General features: G+C 44.9%; 1 protein-coding gene across 1 annotated transcript in view; it reads left to right on the top strand.

Annotated features, from left to right (window-relative positions):
- Window positions 1–20,314, top strand: part of LOC119964571 (protein shisa-like-2A) — a 38,159-nt gene extending 17,845 nt beyond the window's left edge. The window contains exons 2-3 of the mRNA XM_038794237.1: window positions 9,606–9,745; window positions 19,194–20,314. Of these exons, the coding sequence (XP_038650165.1) occupies window positions 9,606–9,745; window positions 19,194–19,366 (313 nt within the window). The 3' untranslated portion in view covers window positions 19,367–20,314. The remainder of the gene's footprint in view (window positions 1–9,605; window positions 9,746–19,193) is intronic.
- The last annotated feature ends 1,093 nt before the right edge of the window (window positions 20,315–21,407 follow it).

The raw sequence follows: 21,407 nt of genomic DNA, 5'->3' as shown, positions 1-21,407 counted from the left end.
GCAGATCCATTGTCTGAACTTAATTGCATGGGTATGCCAAATCTTGGGATAATTTCTTTTGACAGGAAGTTAATTACCGTCCCAGATCCTTGATCTTTGGATGGCGTTGCTTCTATCCATCTGCTGAATCTATCAATAATCACTAACATGTATCTTTTTCCTCTTACCACCTTTCCCATATCCACATAGTCCATGCATAGATGTTTAAACGGCCCTTCAGGAATGGGTATGTGCCCTATTGGGGCAGTAATGCCTTTCCTGATATTATTCTGAGCACACACCTCACACAGACCCAGTATGTAGTCAATTGAGTTCTGCAGGTATGGTGACCAGAATCCTTCTTTCTTAATCTTCCTCGCCACTTCTCCTCTCACACAGTGATCCACCCCGTGTGCTTCACTAATTAGTACGGTTAGTAACGATGTGGGTGCTATGATCAACCCTTCCCCATTTCTCCATATTTTGTCATGTTGTCCCTGTAATGCTCCTCTCTCTCTCCACATTGTTTTTTCTGCTACAGGGGCTTCTTCCTGTAATTGTGCCCCATCTTCTAATGTGATTTGAGGTTCGATATTCCCCACACCTGGCCCTGGGTGCGGCCTTGCTATTTCTACTGGGGCTATCGTAGCCTCAATGTATCTTGATGCTTCTTTAGCCGCCTTGTCAGCTTTGGTATTTCCCTGTGTGATGTTATCTGTTCCCTTTTTATGCGCCTGACACTTAATTATGGCTAATTCCCTTGGGCCCATCATAGCCCTTATTAAAGCCCTGATTTGAACTTCGTGTTGAATTGGTCCTCCTCCGCTTTTCATAAATCCCCTTTGCTTCCATATTGCCCCAAACAGGTGACAAACCCCGTGGGCATAGGCTGAATCAGTATAAATTTCCACTGCCTCCCCGTTTGCTAACTCACATGCTCTGGTCAGTGCTTCAAGCTCCGCTAACTGGGCTGAGCATGGCTGCTCACATTCGTTTGCCTCCACTACCTCAAATGTTTTCCCTTTCTGTTCAACTACTGCATAGCCAGCATGATTTCCCCTATGATCCCTATGGCACGAGCCGTCAACATACAACGTTCTCTTTTCTTCTGTGTTTAACTTATCAGCCTGCAGATCTTTCCTCAGTTTCATAAACACTCTTGTCTCTCTCACACACTCATGCTCCTCTCCCTCATGTGGCAATGGCATATAGTCAGCTGGGTTGGCCCTATTGCACTTTACTATCGTAATGTCCGGGAACGTGGTCAGCATTTGAAAATGATGAATTCTAGCCAGCGTCAGAACAAACTTCCCTTTTTCAATCAATTCAGCTATTTTATGGTATACATGTATGTTTATCGGATATCCCATTGTGACCGTAGCTGCCTTTTCGTACGCCCACCAAGCTGCTGCCAGGCCTTGATAACACGGCGGGTATCCCATTGCTACGTCATCTAGTTTGGTACTATAATATGCTACAGTCTGCCTTCGCCTTCCCTTGCAACTTTCCTGTGTTAACACTGCTGTAGCAAATCCGGCTTCTCTGTTACTCACAAATAAATCAAAGGGCTTGTCATAGGTCGGTAAAGCCAATGCTGGTGCCTGTGCCATTTCACTCTTTATATTCTCAAATGCTTCTAGCGCATCTTTGTCCCATTTTAGTTTGGCTTTTAATTCGTCACACCCTGCTTCCTTCATTATCTTTCGTAGGGCCTGCGTTTTTTCTGCATAGTTTTCCACCCATTCTGAACTGAAGCCTGTCATTCCCAAAAATGTCATCATTTGTCCCACCGTCTGTGGTTTTGGAATTTTCAGTACTGCTTCTATTTGCTGTGAAGCTATCCCCTTCTGCCCTGCGGATATTTCTCTCCCCAAGTATTCTACCTTTCTCTGGCACAGCTGCAGCTTCTTCCAGGATACTTTATGACCCCCCTCTGCTAGTCTTTTCAAAAGTTTTAAACTATCCTTCCTGCATTGTTCTTGTGTCTCTGTGCATAATAGTAAATCATCCACATACTGTAGCAGTGTTCCTTCCAACTGTATTCCTTCTAAATCTGCTTTCAACACCTGATTGAATACATGTGGGGAATGTTTAAATCCTTGGGGCATTCTATTGTATGTGTATTGTTTCCCCTCGTACGTAAATGCAAAGAGATACTGACTTTCTGGAGCTAGTGGCACACTAAAAAATGCTGAACATAGGTCGATTACCGTAAACCATCTACTTTCAGGTGGTATATTTGTCAGCAAGGTGTAAGGGTTTGGAACTTCTACGGGCATATCTTCCACTACCTCATTAATTGCCCTTAGGTCATGCACCAATCTCCATTTTTCTCCGTCCGCCTTCTTTACTGGTAGGAGCGGGGTATTACACCTACTCCGGGTTTCCTTTAATACCCCTGCTTCTATCAATCCCTTAATCGTTTCTCTAATTCCTTCAATTGCTTCTGTCTTGATTGGGTATTGTGGTCTATAGGGCCCCTGGCGTCCTGTCTTTAATCTGACTTCAACTGGATTAGCGTTTTTAACCCTCCCTACATCCGTGTCCTGTCTGGACCACAACTCCTGTGGGAGGGAATTCAAATCCTGCTCTAAGCTCTCTCTCCATTCCCGCTCCTGTTTCTCACTTCGCACTCCTATTGTTATCTGCTTTGGTGTCCCAAGCATCCTAACATCCAAAATTATTTTTGTCATTTGTCCATCGCTGGACGTCCAAATATCTGCACTATCTGTCTGTACAAATTCTAAGTCTTGCGCTCTTAACACCATGGGTCCTAGGTCCTTTGATCTATATCCCGGATTAACTTTCAATGTGACATGTGGCTCCGCCCCAGGTACCGAGAACCATTTGTCAATCCATTCATTCCTAACGATTGCGAGGGCCACTCCCTCTAGTCCAATTAAAATACTTCCTGACTTTATTTCCTGTTCTCGTCCTGCCTCCTTTTCCCATTTCTCTTGTATTTCAGGTGCCTGTCCTTCATCAAATATCATTGTACTGTGTAATTCTGTTCTCGGCCACTTGGCTTGTGGAACCCAAGTGTCTATAAGTTTTCCCCAGACTGTCCAGATCTGTCTTTTAATTTGTTCCTCTATATCTCCCAGCCAATATACATTAACCCCTTCCTTTCCTGGTACCTCAAGTGAATACATTCCCATCAAATCAATTCCTTGTTCGGTACATTCTAATTTCAGTCCCAGACCTAGGATTGCGTCCCTTCCCAATAGATTTAAAGGAGTTTTATCATATACTAAAATAGGTACATGGGTAGTTTTATTTCCAATGGTAATAGGCACCGGCATCGTCATTTGAGCTAGTGTTATTTTCCCCGAGAACCCCACAGTTTTTACAAACCGGTTTGACAATGGTAGGTGATCCGCATATTTCGTTTGTATGCACGTACAGGTGGCACCGGTGTCTATCATCATGGGGACCTCGATCCCGCCTACTCTAGCATTAACTATAGGTTCCTGCTCTGCGGTTTCTGTTATTTGTACGTACTGTCCTACCATTTCGGGGTTCTCTGGGCCTCTCTATGCGAAACTCTGATGGTTCCCCGGCCCTTGAAACATCGGGACGCTGTTCGGCGACCCTTGGATCAGCTGTTGGCCTGCCTGTTGCTGGTTTTCTCCCTGTCTGGTGGAATTCCGCAGGCAATTCCTTTTTATGTGACCTGTCTCCCCGCACCCCCAGCACACACCTGGAGGGCCAGGCAGTGGTCCCTGTCTCGGAGTCTGATAATTAACCTGTCCCTGTCCTCTCTGATTCTGAAAGGGTGGCCTACCACTTCCCTGTCTTTTCCCATTTTTATTCCAGTCAGTCTGATTTTGTAGGGCGTATTGGTTTTGATAATTTAGGCTGTGGGCTTCTGGGTTTATGGGCAGTGGGAAGGCAGAAATGTTATAGGTTACGATGGGCTGGCCTCCATCTCCGCTTCCCCCTTTTCTCGTCTTCCTGCCTCTTTGCGCCTTTTCCCACATGTTTCCTCTATGCTTCTTCTTCTTTCTCTTTCCTTTCTGCTGGCTTTGACCCTCTTTCCTTCTATTTTTCCCTGTGACGCCTCACTTTCACCCTCGCAAGGATCAGGACTTGTTTTTCCCTCATCTTTTCTTCTATCATTCTTTTCTTAGATTTATCTTTTATTTTGTAGTTCTTTATCATTCCCTTCTGGTCCTCACATCTCTCTACGCACCATGTGCCTTCCTCCGGCCACGGTGTATTAGTTTTACTTGTTCTGTTGGCCCATTTTTTAGAAACGTGTTCTATGTCTCCCCTGAGGGCTGGGAATTTATCCCCTAATGTTTCCACTGGTGTTTTAACTTGGTGTGCCATTACTTGTCTTTTCGGATTACTGTCACAATTTTTATCACTTAATCCGTCAGAGTTGGGTGTTACAGTGATTATTACTTGCTGTGTCGTTTTTCCGTGTTCAGTCCCCTGTTTACCTTTCTCTTGGGTGTCCCTTGACAATATCTGTAATTCTAACCGGGGTCTCGATATCCACTTCCCCGTAGTCCCCTGTCCCGGCTCTATCTTCCTTTCCCGGGCTAGAGGGTAGTAGGTTTTTACGTGCTTGTCTATGTCTATAGAAACCCTATATCGATCAGATTCCTTTATTAATTTCCCTAGAGTTTCCAAGTTTATTTCGTCTATCCAATTCCTATCAGCTATTCTTTCCCACTTTACATACGGCCACTCGTTCTCTACCTCTTTTAAGTTAGTTATATGTGTAATTTCTCCCCAATCCAGTGTTGCTTCCGTTTTTGTTATTTTCCTTTCTTAATTCCCTGACTAATCTTCCTTCCCAATCGATTATACCACTCTTTCCGCTAGGCGGTTTTGTCGGTGTGACCTTTCCACGTTGTTAGTTATTACCCTACCTGTGTTCCGACTCTCCTTCTTATTTCTGTCCTCCACGCTGCTGTCTCAGACCAGTTTGTTCAAATTGGTCTTTTACTTTCTCTATCCTAGCTGTTAATCCCCCCCTCCGGGGTTAGGTTCCCCTCCTATGCTTTTGACTACCGTATTAGGTCAGAGAGTGATCTCTCACTGATCTCTCTCCCTCTCGGCTGACGTCCGTTACCCGAGGTCCTGGGTAGGTTTGGACTGGCAGATTTTCCCCACACTTACTCTCTTCTGGGCAAGTCGTATCCTGGAAAAACCCGCTCCAAACCGGTTGACTTAACCTAATTGCATTACCTTAGCGTTCGGCCTTTTTCTCGTCTCCCTTTTTACCCACTCACAGACAATACAGTATTACAGTGCGCTTTGCATGCAAAACTCTACTCTTCAGATCAGTTTCAGTCTCTCAAAACTATTTTACCCAATTTGGTTTTAATCACGCAGGATATCTTTGTGGTTGGGGAGATTCAAGACCAGCAAAGAGCTGAGTGCGCCGGGCCTCGAGATCCCTTTTCTGACAACAAGGATTTACGTGCAATACAAATCTGCTTACCTTGCTGTCAGAATGCCGGCTTTGGGATGTCCAGCCCCGGTCGGACCTTCGCCTCCGCCACTCCTTCCAGATGCTTTTCTGGGCGATCTCTCACCAACCCTGCTTCGCAGCGCCAATTTTGTCGTGGTTCCCCAGGACGACAATTTGTTTGTACCTATTCAAATATTAAAACACAGAGAGTCTGAGGAGCGATCTTCCAAGCAGTGAACTTTATTTCCCTTAGCATGAGAGAAACAAAGCTGAGATTGTCCGGAGCAATCTAAAAAAGCTTCAGGGCTTACCGCCTTTTATGTGCATTTTAACTCCATGATTCAAGCTCTTATCTTAATTTACAGCCGTCTTATCTGCTTTCCTTACTTTGGCCACTATTGTTTACATTAAGCCTCTCAGCCTAGCAGCCATAAGTCAGTTCTTATCTCATCTTTGTCTAAACTTTCTTCTTGTGAAACAGACAGTTCTGCTGACCAAGGCCGAATGTATACAAAAACAGACTCCTTTATAGCCCTTATTTATGGGCAACCATTTTAGTTAAGCCCTGAGCTGTTCATTGTTCTTCCAAGTGACTGTTTGTATTTTAAATGCTATTTCTCTGGGTCTGCTGCTTTAATCATATTAACTATACTTGATTACATTAGCTATACTTGATTACCTTAGCTATACTTGATTACATTAGGTCACACAAAGTTATCCTGAGTTCACACTCATCTCAATACTCACCTAAATCTTACTTTATTATTTCACTAAAACCTATGATTCTAAACTTCGTATCTAACTCATACAATATCCAGTACAAATTCCCTTACACTTACCGTGTAGCTAAAGAGAAAATGCCCCACACTATAGCAGAGAGATTAATTCTCCCTGCAGCATTAGATAGTGTTTGTATGGTCATAGATGAGAGGTTCGTTGAAAAAGTGAAATGCATCCCACTTAGTGACAGCACAGTGGCTCGCTGAATTTCTGATATTACTGAGAATTTAGAAGCCCAGCTTATTTAAAATCAGCGCAGGCATTCTCAATACAACTGGATGAAAGTACAGACATTTCAGATTGTGCAACCTTGCTAGTATACGTTCGGTATGTTTGGCACAAAGAATTTGTTGAAGGTTTGCTGTGCTACCTGACTTTAGCAACCCACACGACTGGCGCACAAATTTTTGAAGTTTAGAATAGTTTTGTGGTTGGAAAGTGCGGGCTCGGCTGGGGTAATTGCAGAGGGATCACAAATGATGGAGCAGTCAACATGACTGGGAAAAACAACGGAGTTACAGTGAGGATTAAGGAGGCAGTTGGTCAGGACGTTGTTTGGAATCATTATTTTATTCACCATGAGGCACTGGCATAATATGGAACAATGAATGTGATGTTTGAAGACGTAACTATGGAGAATCTATTGTGAATGTGGCATGGGTCGCAAGAGGCGGCCATTTTGTAAAAATGGGTCGCAAGAGGCGGCCATTTTGTAAAAATGGGTCGCCGGAAAAAAAGTTTGAAAAACACTGGTATTGGGGGTAATATATTGGTCTGGATTGGGAATTTGTTAACAGACAGAAAACAGAGCAGTAATAAATGGGTTATTCTCAGGATGACAGGCTGTTACTATTGGGGTACCGCAAGGATCAGGTCACAGCTCTTCAAAATCTCATATCTCATAGAAGAACAAGTGAGCGGGTATATGTAAATGCCATCATCTGGACATTTCACCTCCACGTCACACACCATCCTGATTTGGAACAATATTATTGTTCCTCCATTGTTGCCAGGTCAAAATCCTGGGACACCCTACCCTAAAGTAGAATAATAATAATCTTTATTGTCACAAGTAGGCTTACATTAATACTGCAATGAAGTTACTGTGAAAAACCCTTAGTCACCACATTTCGGCGCCTGTTAGGGTACACAGACGGAGAATTTAGAATGTCCAAATGACCTAAATAGCACATATTTTGGGACTTGTGGGAGGAAGCCAGAGCACCCGGAGAAAACCCATGCAGACACGGGGAAAACGTGCAGACTTTAAAAAAAATAAATTTAGAGTATCCAATTAATTTTTTTCCAATTAAGGGGCAATTTTAGCATGGCCAATCCACCTACCCCGCACATCTTTGGGTTGTGGGGGTGAAACCCACGCAAACACGGGGAGAATGGGCAAATTCCACACGGATAGTGAACCAGAGCTGGGATCGAACCTGGGACCTCGGCGCTGTGAGGCAACAGGGCTAATCCACTGTGCCACCGTGCTGCCCGAATGTGCAGACTCTGCACAGACAGTGGTCCAAGCCGAGAATCGAACTGGGATCCTGGCGCTGTGAAGCCATAGTGCTAACCACTATGCTACCATGCTGCCCATAAAGTAATATAGGTGTCCCCACACAACATGGATAGCTGTGGTTCAAGAAGGTGACTCACCACCTGCTCAAGACCAATAGTACCTGTGCATTAAATGCTAGCCTTGCCAGAAACACCCACATTCCAAGAACAAATAAGGAAAATTAATTGTTCATGCTATTGTCCCATTTACGGTCAAAAGTATGAGGGGATATTTGTGGATAGAGTCCATGGGCGCGATTCTCCCCACGTGGCGTGGGAGAATCGCGAGAGGGCCCCCCGACAAAATTCACTCCCCCCTCGTGCCCCCCGCGATACTCTCCTCTCCCCCCGCCCCCCTCGGAAGAATCGCTGCTCGCTGTTTTTCACGGCGAACGGCGATTCTGCAACCCGGATGGGCCGAGCGGCCTGCCGTTTGCGGCCATTTCACGACGGCGGCAACCACACCTGGTCGCTGCCGTCGTGAAACGGGAGTGAGAAGCCCGTTTGGGGCTTGTAGGTGGCCTAGAAAGGAAAGAGCACCACGACTGTGCTCGGGAGGGGACAGGCCCGCGATCGGTGCCCACCGATCATCGGGCCGGCGTCCAAATCGGACGCACTATTTCCCCTCCGCCTCCCCACAATATCAAGGCGCCACGTCTTGCGGGTCGGCTGAGGGGAAAGACGGCCACCGCACATGCGCGGGTTCGTGCCGTCAGCGTCATGACGTCAGCTGCGCATGTGCGGGTTGGAGCCGGCCAACCTGTGCATGCGCGGCTGACGTCATTAGGCGCGCCGGCCGCGTCATTCTAGGCACTATGCCCCCGCGGCTGAGATTTACGGAGCGCCGCTCCTAGCCCAGCCGGGAGGGGAGAATAGGGGGCGAGGAGCCACCTCCGAGGCCGTCGTGAAACTCGGCCGAGTTCACGACGGCACTCCCGATTTTTCCCAGGAGCGGAGAATTCCGCGCCATGACTCTACAGGTTACATATGATTTGTGGAGGGTGCATGCTTGATAGGCCAAATGTACTAATTTCATACTTTCTGCTGTTCCTATATGTGGAGGAATGGGTGGGATTCTCCCGCAATCAGCGGGATGGCCCGCGCTGGCGCCAAGAATGACGCGAACCACTCCGGCGTCGGGCCACCCGGACGTCGCGGAATCCTCTGCACTTCTGGAGGCTAGGCCTGCGCCAGAGGGTTGGTGCCACGGCAACCGGAGCCGAAGGGCTGCCGTGGTCCCGTGCATGCGCAGAACCTCCGGCATGTTCTGGCGCATGTGCTGGGGGTTTCTTCTCCGCGCCGGCCATGGCGGAGCCCTACAGAGGCCGGAGCGGAGGGAAAGAGCGCCCTCATGGCACAAGCCTGCCCGCAGATCGGTGGGCCCCAATCGCGGGCCAGGCCACCCTGGGGGCCCTCCCCGGAGCTGGATTCTCCCGCGCCCCCCCCCCCCGAATACCCCGCTAGACGCCCGACAAGCCAAGTCCCACTGTGATGAACCATGTCCATTTCACGGCAGAGGGACTGGCCGAAAACGGGTGGCCGCTCGGCCCATCAGGGCTCGGAGAATTGCTGGGGGGGGGGCTGCTGCCAACGGCCCCCGACCGGCGCGGCGTGAACCCTGCCCCTGCCTGAAAACCAGCGCTGGAGAATTCGACAGCCGGCGCGGAGCGTTGGGGCGGGATTCACGCGGCCCCCTGGCGATTCTCCAACCCGAAGGGGGGTTGGAGAATCCCGCCCTATGTGTCTAAATGCAGAAGAATCTTTACCAAATTAATTATTTGCTCTTTTTTCAGTATTTTTAACTTCATGTATGCAATCTAAGATCAAACTTAAATATCTCTTCTTGTACAATCTGTTTCAGTATTGGGGCTCTGGTGGGACTGTCTATAGCAGCAGTGGTTCTCCTAACCTTTGTCATCACAGTTTGTGTGCTGTGCTACCTTTTCATCTGCACTAAACCACAGTCCAGGCTGGATTCTGGATTAGATTTGCAGACAAGAGGTAAGTTAACTTTATTTAAAGATAATATTTATATATCTTTGGCTTTGTCCGTGCTACTAATATGCCTAATAGGTTATTATATACGATACGATACGATACGATTTATAATCATCTAGATAGGAATAATATGATTAGGGACAGTCAGCATGGTTTTGTGAAGGGTAGGTCATGCCTCACAAACCTTATCGAGTTCTTTGAGAAGGTGACTGAACAGGTAGACGAGGGTAGAGCAGTTGATGTGGTGTATATGGATTTCAGTAAAGCGTTTGATAAGGTTCCCCACGGTCGTCTATTGCAGAAAATACGGAGGCTGGGGATTGAGGGTGATTTAGAGATGTGGATCAGAAATTGGCTAGTTGAAAGAAGACAGAGAGTGGTAGTTGATGGGAAATGTTCAGAATGGAGTTCAGTTACGAGTGGCGTACCACAAGGATCTGTTCTGGGGCCGTTGCTGTTTGTCATTTTTATAAATGACCTAGAGGAGGGCGCAGAAGGATGGGTGAGTAAATTTGCAGACAACACTAAAGTCGGTGGAGTTGTAGACAGTGCGGAAGGATGTTGCAGGTTACAGAGGGACATAGATAAGCTGCAGAGCTGGGCTGAGAGGTGGCAAATGGAGTTTAATGTGGAGAAGTGTGAGGTGATTCACTTTGGAAAGAATAACAGAAATGCGGAATATTTGGCTAATGGTAAAATTCTTGGTAGTGTGGATGAGCAGAGGGATCTTGGTGTCCATGTACATAGATCCCTGAAAGTTGCCACCCAGGTTGATAGGGTTGTGAAGAAGGCCTATGGTGTGTTGGCCTTTATTGGTAGAGGGATTGAGTTCCGGAGCCATGAGGTCATGTTGCAGTTGTACAAAACTCTAGTACGGCCGCATTTGGAGTATTGCGTACAGTTCTGGTCGCCTCATTATAGGAAGGACGTGGAAGCTTTGGAACGGGTGCAGAGGAGATTTACCAGGATGTTGCCTGGTATGGAGGGAAAATCTTATGAGGAAAGGCTGATGGACTTGAGGTTGTTTTCGTTAGAGAGAAGAAGGTTAAGAGGTGACTTAATAGAGGCATACAAAATGATCAGAGGGTTAGATAGGGTGGACAGCGAGAGCCTTCTCCCGCGGATGGAGGTGGCTAGCACGAGGGGACATAGCCTTAAATTGAGGGGTAATAGATATAGGACAGAGGTCAGAGGTGGGTTTTTTACGCAAAGAGTGGTGAGGCCGTGGAATGCCCTACCTGCAACAGTAGTGAACATGCCAACATTGAGGGCATTTAAAAATTTATTGGATAAGCATATGGATGATAAGGGCATAGTGTAGGTTAGATGGCCGTTAGATTTTTTCCATGTCGGTGCAACATCGAGGGCCGAAGGGCCTGTACTGCGCTGTATCGTTCTATGTTCTATGTTCTATGTTCTATATAATAATCTTACATTGTCTTTGAAAATCCTTTGAAATGTGGTGGTGATCGGCCTCCAGTCGATAAATTGTAAATCTCGTACATTTGCATCGTGCTCTCCATTTATTCATTCATCAGAGGTGTGTCACTGGCAAGACAGCTTTTATTGCCCATCTTTAATTGCATTTGAGATGATGGTGAGCTGCTGTCTTGAACCTCTGCAGTCTATGCGGTATAGATACACCCATAGTGCTGTGAGGAAGGGGTTTCCAGGATTTTGACCCGATGAAAGTGAAGGAAAGGCGATATACTTTAAAGTCAGGATGGGGTGTGGCTTGAAGGGGAACTTGCAGATGGTGGTGTTCCTATGTATCTGCTGCCCTTATCCTTCTGCATAGTTGAACTCCTGTTTGGAAGATGCTGTCAAAGGAGTCTTGGTGAGTTGCTGTGATGCATCTTGTCGATGGTACACACTGCTGCCACTGTGGTCGTTGGCGGAGGGACTGAATGTTTAAAGTGGTTTTCTGTTACATATTCAAGTAATATTGCTGGTGGAACGTCACATGATCTGTCGTGATGTCAGCAGAGTGTTTGCATCGGCTTTCAGTTCACCACCTTGTACTCTAAGAGCAACATCTCCAAATAAACCCTGCACTGTGTTTTTGACGAACTTAGAGCGTGGCACCTATACTTCTTTTCTTTTTGAACCATTAGAATTTCTACAGCGGGGGCAGCACGGTGGCACAGTTGTTAGCATTGCTGACTACGGCGCTGAGGACCCAGGTTCGAATCCCGGCCCTGGGTCACTGTCTGTGTGGAGTTTGCACGTTCTCCCCGTGTCTGCGTGGGTTTCGCTCCCACAGCCCAAAAAAAAAAGAGGTGCAGGTTAGGTGGATTGGCCACATTAAATTGCCCCTTAATTGGAAAATATAATTGGGTACTCTAAATTTATTTAAAAAAAAGAATTTCTACAGTGCAGAAGGGGGCTATTTGGCCCATTGAGACTGCACCGACCCTCTGAAAGAGAACCCAGCCTATGCCCACCCCCCTGGCCCTGACCCTTTAACCCCATAACACCATCTAACCTTCACATCTTGCCATTTAGGGTCAATTTAGCATGGCCAATCTATCTAATCTGCACATCTTTGGACTGTGGGAAGCAACGGAGCACACGGAGAAAGTGCAAACTCCGCACAGTCACTCAAGGCTGGAATTGAACCCGGGTCCCTGGCGCAGTGAGGCAGTAGCGCTAACCACTGTGCCACCGTTGCAGCTAACTAGGGAAAAATAACATTTTCCCGTGCTTATGTTCCCCTTGTCCTTCAAGTGATAGAAATCATGCATTTGTAAGGTGCTATTGAAGTTGCCTTCGCAAGTGCCTGCAGTGCACCTTATAGATGGCACTCAAGGGCCGCCATTGTGTGCTGATGGTGGACAGCGTGAATATTCAAAGTGCTGGGTGCAGTTCCAATTAAGCAAGCTGCTTTGTCTTAAATAGTATCAAACGTCTTGAGTGTCATTGAAACTCACTCATCTAGACAAGTGAAGAATTGAAGAGTATTCGATTGCACTCCTGACTTGTGCCTTGTAGATGGTGGACATGCTTTGTGGAATCAGGAAGTGAGTTATTCACCATAGAATTCTCAGCCTTTGACCTGTTCTTAAAACCATTGTATTTATATGGCTGGTCCAGTTCAGTTTCTGCCCGATAGTGACCCAACGCAGTGATGGACATGCCATTGAATGTCAAGAGAAGATGGTTAGTTTCTCTCTTGTTGGAGATGGCCATTGCCTAGAACTTGTGTGTTATTTGCCAGAGATGCCAGCCTGCAGACCCACTGATTGGACATGGCTAATTAAGAAGCAACTGCATGGAAGATTGCACTGCTGGGCTGGTCTCCAAAAACCTCAGGGTCAGGACATATATTTGTTCCCAATGGAAGACGACTTTTAAAGTTGGTAAGATTCTACCCAAGCCTGAATATTGCCAAGTGTTGTTGGATACGCAAGGCCAGAATTAGATTTCAGTCGGTGTTTCTTTTCACAGAGAATACTGGACCTGCGGGACAGGCTGCTGGCTTGTGTGGTGAATGCTGATTCACTGAATTCATCCAAGTGAGAGCTGGACATGATCTAGCTGGGCGGGGAACATGTCAAACAAAAGGTAGGTAGGTATAACATTAATCAGGACCAGAGCTGTCTCCAGGATTAGTTTCAACCAATTCGCTTGGATGGACTTTTCAGGTTTTATTTTTTCTAATTGACCTGGGTTTCTATCTGTACTTTTGCCTCTCTCAGGAGAGAGGCTTTCTCATGGGATGGGGAGAGTTTTTATTGTGATGCACAATCATCACAATCTTGTGCGACTGAATGGACTCGTACACATTTTCTAGCTCATCAGATTTTGTATATTTATAACGGTATACATCTGTCACACAACTGCACATTTTGACATCAGAAATAGAGCCAAAGGAAGATTTGTTTATTCTCTCCAAGTACTCATGACTGAGATTTCAAATACCTCTACACTTCTGAATTGTTTCTCCAGATTGATTGCATATTGTGGATTTTCCAAGGCCTCCAGGAATCCTCCAAGCTCTCCCGTGGGTTTTCTCCAAGTACAAAGCTCTCCTCCAGGTTAACTTCCGACTCCAAGTTCTTCCCTCCTATAGTTCCAGAACACTCCTGCAGGCCACTTCTCATTGGATTTTACTCCAGGAATGCTGAATATCAGAGATATCTATGATTGATGGTGAATCTAAAACATGAAGGTAAGAATCTGGAGATGCATTTTTCCAAAATGGGAATCTTGGAGGAGTGCGCATCCAGGTTGTAGTCACTCCTCTTCCATGTCACAAATTCTTGCTCAACGTCTCGAGGCCGGAACCCCTTCTCCAGGATCTGAAGAGTCCCGCAGCATCCTTCATGTCTTGGACACTGCCTCAGGCAACCTTTGCCTCTCAAGCAGTCTTTCCTTGGCCTTCTATCAAACGTCCAGTTATCTTCCAGCCATTACCTAGTCTCAAACTCACATTCAACTCTCCTCTAGGTCCAACTTCAGGACAGAGCCATCACCCAGGCTGCCACAAGATCTTGAGGTTTTCTCCAGACTGTTTCCAAGTCCTATATTCTCCTCAAGCATTTGGCCACTGAAAGGTGTCATATGGAGTAAGATCATGAGGTGGCCTGAATGTTTGGAAGCAGAACAAACCCTTTTGGTGGTCATGGTTTCATGAAGAATATAATAAATACATTGCAAAATATTGGCACTCTATCAGGACGGAATCTTATAGGATCTGTGGGGGTGGGTTTAGAGGCAGGACCAGGAGGGATTGAGGAACCAATTTGGTTCTGTGTAGCCTCTGGATGATCTTGTGAGAAGTGGGGTCATGCCAGTAATGTTCCCCGGCCGACATAGCTAGGTACCCAGAAGGAAAAAGCAGTTCGGACCAGTATTCTTATTTCACAGGTTTTCTGCTTTTTCCTTCTCAGTAAATGGCAATTAGAAGGCCAACTAGAAAGGGCAGGGAAGACTGAGCTGAAAGCTTCCTGGTGTTGGAGTGGTCTCCCACTGATTGCCGAGCCTGGTAGCTCAGTGGATCCAGTCTCCTAGTGGGGTGGATATTGGAGATGGAGACTCGCGCTGCAATGATAGAGCCACAAGCAGGAAGGTCCATGTCTGCAGCCTTAACACCTCTTTGCACCAGGGTTTTTCCTCTGCTCAGAGTGACCAGTTACCAGGTTTGGCCAACATACATCATTTTTAAATTGGAAGCATGCCTCCGAAGGTGTCTTCTTATTGAAGTGCCCTCATGCTCTCTTTGCTGCTGAGCAGTGCCCACTGACCCCAGTAGAGCAGGCGGACTGTGAAAGCTGCAGGCCCGTTGAGGGGACTGGGCCCTTGGAGGTGGCCTCATGGAAGATTTCACAGGCGGGCAGGTCGCAAAAAACCTCCGGAATGGGGCACGTATTTGCCACCGATGGAAGAATATTTTCAAAGATACTGAAATTCTTCTCAAAGTGCCCAGAACTTAATATTTGCGAGGTAGGATGCACCAGGCCCTCACAGTACTGAGATGGACAACATACCTACATCTAAAACAATCAGTATCTGAATAACAATGCTGCCGCTAGGCTTTTAGCTTGTGCTGGAGAAGTACAAACAGAAACTCAATAAACAAAACATTAAATCTAATCACCTTATCTATTGCTTAATCGTTATGTGAGAAGGTGTACATACATTGATCACGAGGAGGATGTAGTCAGCTGGACTGATACTGATTTCTGAATGCATAATTTAATGGGTAATTAGTTCTTTACAGTAATTGACTTCAGTATGATATTTTTGCATGACAAATCCTTTTCAAGTAATTTATTACTGGGGAAGAGATTGCAGCATTGTCATTCTACTATCTACATGGTAATTATCAATATTGGTGCAATTACACATATAAATTACAAGTATATGCAATTTATATATTATTGCCTTTTGTTGAGTGTGAAGAAGTGTACATGTAAAGAGCATAGATTGCCAGTCACTGTAAGTTGGATATTGTTGATTGAACTAATTTGCACATGATGCAAAATAGGAGAATCAGTAATTCCCGTACCAGTCTCCCCGAACAGGCGCTGGAATGTGGCGACTAGGGGCTTTTCACAGTGACTTCATTTGAAGCCTACTTGTGACAATAAGCGATTTTCATTTCCTTTTTCATTTCAATTGAAGGAGGCAGCTTGGAGATTACAAAACTAACTGGGTAACCGGGTAGAAAAACAACAGATGAATTTCAATGCAGACAAACACTGCACATTGGAAGGAAAGCTGACAAACACATGCAAGGCATCAATAGGTGACAGTATAGTTAGGGAAATAGTCACTCTTCTCTGCGTGAGTCCCATACCCGCACAATGCCAGGGTTCAGGACATATGCTCAGGGCTGGAGAGGACTTGTAGTGGGAGGGGAAGAATTCAGTTGTCATGATCCATATGGGTACTGACAACAGGACTGGGAAAGAAGTTCTGTTTAGGTTAACAGCTTTTACGATGGCGAGGCGACATAGTCCCTGAAATGGAGAATTCAGCCCCCGTGTCTGCGTGGGTTTCCTCCGGGTGCTCCGGTTTCCTCCCACAAGCCCCGAAAGATGTGCTGTTAGGTAATTTGGACATTTTCAATTCTCCCTCCATGTACCCAAACAGTCACTGGAGTGGAGCGACTGGGGATTTTTCACGGTAACTTCATTGCAGTGCTAATGTAAGCCTACTTGTGGCAATAAAGATTATTATTATTATTTTAAAAAAATATGGTTCTAAAAAAGGTATAAGCAGAATCATTGCCAACAGTTGCTGTCCAAAAATTTAAGGTCAAAGGTTATGATCTGAAAATATTGAGACCGGTGGGCCATAAAATGCCTGATCAAAAGATGAAATAGGATTCCTAGAGCTTACATTCATTTTTGTTTCTTTGATTGTCTGTACCTGATTACTTACTGTTTAGATCTGCTCTGGATGCATCGAGTTTGATGTGACACTGGAATGGAGACAATCTGTGCTCTAGAGTCTAGGGGAGGGGGTGGTATAGTGGTACTGCCACTGGACGCGTAATCCAGAGACACAGGGTAATGATCTGGGGACCCGGGTTTGAATCCCACCATGGCAGATGGTGGCATTTCAATTCAATAAAAAACAGGAATGAATAGTCTAATAATAAAGCAGTAGAGGAGATTCACCAGGATATTGCCTGGGCTGGACCTTTTCAGCTATCAAGAGAGACTGGATCAGGCGAGATTGTTTTCCTTGGAGCAGAGGTGGCTGAGGAAGGACCTGATTGAGGTGTATAAAATGATATGTAGGGTGGATAGGAAGGATCTTTTCCCCTAAGCTGAGGGGTCAATAACCAAGGGTGTCGATTTAAGGTAAGGGATATGAGGAAAAACCTTTTCGCCCAGAGGGTGGTTGGAATCTGGAGCTCACAGCCTGAAAGGGTGGTAGAGGCAGGATTCCTCACAACATTTACAAAATATTTAGATGAGCACTTAAAAAAGGATGCCGAGCTGGGCCGAAAAATGGCAGATGGAGTTTAACCCTGGTAAGTGCGAGGTGATTTATTTTGGTAGGAAAATTTTGAATGCGGATTACAGGGTTAACGGCAGGGTTCTGAGGAATGTGGAGGAACAGAGAGATCTTGGGGTTAATGTCCACAGATCTCTGAAGGTTGCCACTCAAGTGGATAGAGCCGTGAAGAAGGCTTATAGTGTGTTAGCGTTTATTAACAGGGGGCTTGAGTTTAAGCCGCGGGGTTATGCTGCAACGGTATATGACCCTAGTGAGACCACATTTGGGGTATTGTGTGTCAGTTCTGGTCACCTCATTATAGGAAGGATGTGGAAGCATTGGAAAGGGTGCAAAGGAGATTTACCAGGATACTGCCTGGTTTGGAGGATAGATCTTATGAGGAAAGGTTGAGGGAGCTAGGGTTTTTCTCTTTGGAGCGGAGGAGGATGAGAGGCGACTTAATAGAGGTTTATAAGATGATGAGGGGGATAGAGTGGACGTTCAGAGACTATTTCCTCGGGTGGATGGAGCTGTTACAAGGGGGCAGAACTATAAGTTCAGGGTGGGAGATATAGGAGGGATATCCGAGGTAGGTTCTTTACTCAGAGTGGTTAGGGTGTGGAATGGACTGCCTGCTGTGATAGTGGAGCCGGACACTTTAGGAACTTTCAAGCAGTTATTGGATAGGCACATGGAGCACACCAGAATGACAGGGAGTGGGATAGCTCGATCTTGGTTTCGGCAAAGCTCGGAACAACATCGAGGGCTGAAGGGCCTGTTCTGTGCTGTACTGTTCTACGTTCTATGAAATGCCATTGAAAACAAGGCTACGGGCCAAGTGCTGGAAAATGGAAAATGAAATAGGTGCTTAATGGCTGGCATGGACATGATGGGTTGAAGGGCCTCTTCCCATGCTGTAAAATCTCTATGACTCTCTATGACTCTCTATGACTCTATAACCATGAAACCATTGTTGATTGTTGTAAAAACCCATCTGGTTCACAAATGTCCTTTAGGGAAGGAAATCTTCCATCCTTATCTGGTCTGCCTACATGTGACTCCAGATCCACAGCAATGTGGTTGACTTTTAAACATTCTCAGTTCAAAGCCAGTAAGGGATGGGCAATAAATGCTGGCTGAGCCAGTGACACCACATCCCCTGAATGAGTAAAAAAAATCTCCTTGTGTGCAACCTTTATCAAGGGCTGTGGCGAATGTTGTCTCTTTGATACTGACTGTAAAGTCCCAGGTAATATTAGGATTGATATCAGGAAAGTCTTTCTCACAGAAAGAATGACTAATGAATGAAGTTAACCTTTCAGGTAGAGTGCTGGAGGCACTAAATGCAGTAAGTACATTGCTGACTGAATTAAGATGGCAATTATCTTTGGGTCTTATTGACGCTTATGGGAAAATTCTAAGCATTGGAATATTGTGGGTATAATCTTATTCATGGATTCTATGAATTCTGATCTTCTTTACAAAAAAAGTTAGGTAATTTTCTGATCTCCATCTTCTTTCCTGTGCATCTTGGATGGAGTTTATCGTTTAGTTTAGGTACCTCACGTTATTCATTGCAGAGAGTATTTGTGTTGACGTCACAGAAACTGCCAATACAGTGCAGGAAGATGTTCAATGACCTCGCAAGGGTCACAAACGTTGTTTGGTTCCAGTATACATCGTCTATCGTTTACACTGCTGTCACTACTTACTGGTCATACTCTGTCTGAGCACCTAGGTGTCAGGAAAACTCATTCTTGCAAAGGTAAACCTCTCAAAATGCTCAAGCACCATCATGGCTAATAAATATTGTGTCAATTCCATAACCTGGGGCGGGATTCTTCCGGCCCGCCAGCCACTTTTTCCTGCGTGGAGCCCCCCGGGCGGGAATCGGGTGTGGGTGGGTGCGCTCCGGTAGACCGGAGGATCCCGCAGCTGGTCTTCAGGAACATCTCAGAAACTGTTTAACCATTTATATATCTGTTTTGTCTCTCTGCAGGCACTGAACACGTTTTAGAAATCCCAAACCAGTCCAGTGGGCCGAGCACAATGAGAAAGCAGTTCCAGAGTCGGAAATTAGATTGCGACAATCAGCCACCTGAACCTGACAGATTGTTCCAGAGATGTTTCATGGCTACCATCACAACCATTAATATACAAGATTCCTCCTGAAGTTCTAATGTAGTTTGAAATTTGTGGAAATAAAGCATTGTTCAAGTTGTGTATGTGCAATTGTCTCACAATATAAAATTGTTTGAGCCTGTGGTAATGAACAACCTTATTAAAACATTTTTGAGTTTGGCTGCGACAGGATTTAGGGTTTTATGATGTCATAAACAGTGGGCTTTGGACGTGAAAGGAAGTTTAGGGACATTTACAGCCTATGGTTTTCCATTCGCAACAATAAAGGTTCAAGACAGGATTAAAACATTAAGGAAGCAAGATAGAAGATTTTGGTTGATAATTTCAGTTATCTTCAATTCCTTGCAAAATTGCCAGAAATTCAGATTGGCCTGGGAGAGGGGGGTGGGCTGAGTTCTGATAAATTTGGAATTTTGTGTTACAATTCTGAACATGAGTCTTTTTTTAATATTGATGTATAAAAATCTTTCCATTTTTATTATGACCATGGCTAGTATTTGACTTTAAATATGCAAGACGTGTGGACATGATGCATGGCTTTCATATTCATTTAAAAGACAGAATATTCTTTTCATGCAAATAGATTTTGTTTGCAGAACCAATTGAGGTCATGTGTTCCACTGACGACCATTTCACAGAACATCTTGCTTTGTTTTATTAAAGATCTACTGAGACAAAAGGATTTTGTAGTTAATTAGCAAATGATTTTTGGGGCTGAAACCATTGCTGTTACTTTGAAATGTAATTCCTGGAATTACAGGTATCCTCTGTATAGTTATTTATATGCAGGGTTGACATATGGCTGAATTAAAAAAGATATAGGGGTATAGCTCAGGAAGCACTCTGCCTCTGTCAATTCTTTTGTGGTTGTAAAAAAAAATGCTGAGACTATTAATAAGAGTATTAATAGCAGGTTGTATCTGTGTTAAGTGTTTGTTTGTGTAGCTATGCTCTGTAAATTACTGTAATCTTCTGTATTGCATGTTCCAATGCTTATCTATTATTAATAAACCCTTTCCTTAGTTTGTAGCTTAAGCCAGGGTTTAATACAACCTTTATTCCATCACATTTCTGAGTCCAGGAGGTCACAGGAGGGATCATGACAGATCCATTGAGCTAAATACAGTGACACATGTTTCTGGTGAATGCCTGAGATGACTACATAAAATAGATTTTAGTGTTATGGGCAAAGGTTAGAAACTCCAAAGTATATTATGGAGTTCACCTGACCTATAACCTTTTGTTGAATTTGGCTAGGTTGAACACAAATGACTTCACTTCAGGTGTGATTCAACAGACTTCCTAGAAACTTTAATCAAATATGCTTTATTCTAAGAACTTAGTTAACATTTATATAAACACAGAGCAAGAACTTTTTATCAATTACAAATATAAAGACACCCCACAGCTACAGTAACCTAGTATAATACTTAATGAATTCCCCCTTAACTGTTCCAATTCAAAAACAAAATCCCATAAACCAAAAAATCTTTCAAGGGGCGTGACCCAGCACTCTGGATTCTCAGTTGAATAAGACTGGCTTTTCCTGAGAGTCTTACCTCGTCTCATCAGCAGGTTTAAACCCTTCCAGAAAGCAAACGGTATCTTTTAAGTTACCAAAACAGCAGGTAGCTATAATCAATGTTTTTTTTTTAACTGGAACAGATATTTAAAATGAAAGTAGAAAGAGACAGGCGAAAACACTTTTGTTCTCTGAGTCCACAGCAGCCAAACACTGAAAGCCAAAGTAAAACTCACAGCCACAGCTCAGCTCCACCCACAAAAATGACATCACTGAAGCCATATGATGAGACAAAAACCTTTCTTAAAGGGACACTCGCACGACAAGAGGCAGTGAGGGGTGATCATTGATATTAAACATGAGGGGAACATCTAAATCAAAATCTAAAATTACAACAGTATGAGATCAGCAAATGAGAATCAGACTAAATGTACTTCTAAATGTAAAATATATAGCCATCATGTGGGGAAGGCATAGTTAGGCCATTGAGGAAGGAGGGAGACAGAAAGCAAGAAACTGCAGACTTGTTAGCCTAACATCTGTTGCAGG

This window comes from Scyliorhinus canicula, chromosome 4, assembly GCF_902713615.1.
Source record: "Scyliorhinus canicula chromosome 4, sScyCan1.1, whole genome shotgun sequence".
In the NCBI taxonomy this organism is placed as follows: domain Eukaryota; kingdom Metazoa; phylum Chordata; class Chondrichthyes; order Carcharhiniformes; family Scyliorhinidae; genus Scyliorhinus; species Scyliorhinus canicula.
This window is presented reverse-complemented; position numbering and strand designations above follow the sequence as displayed.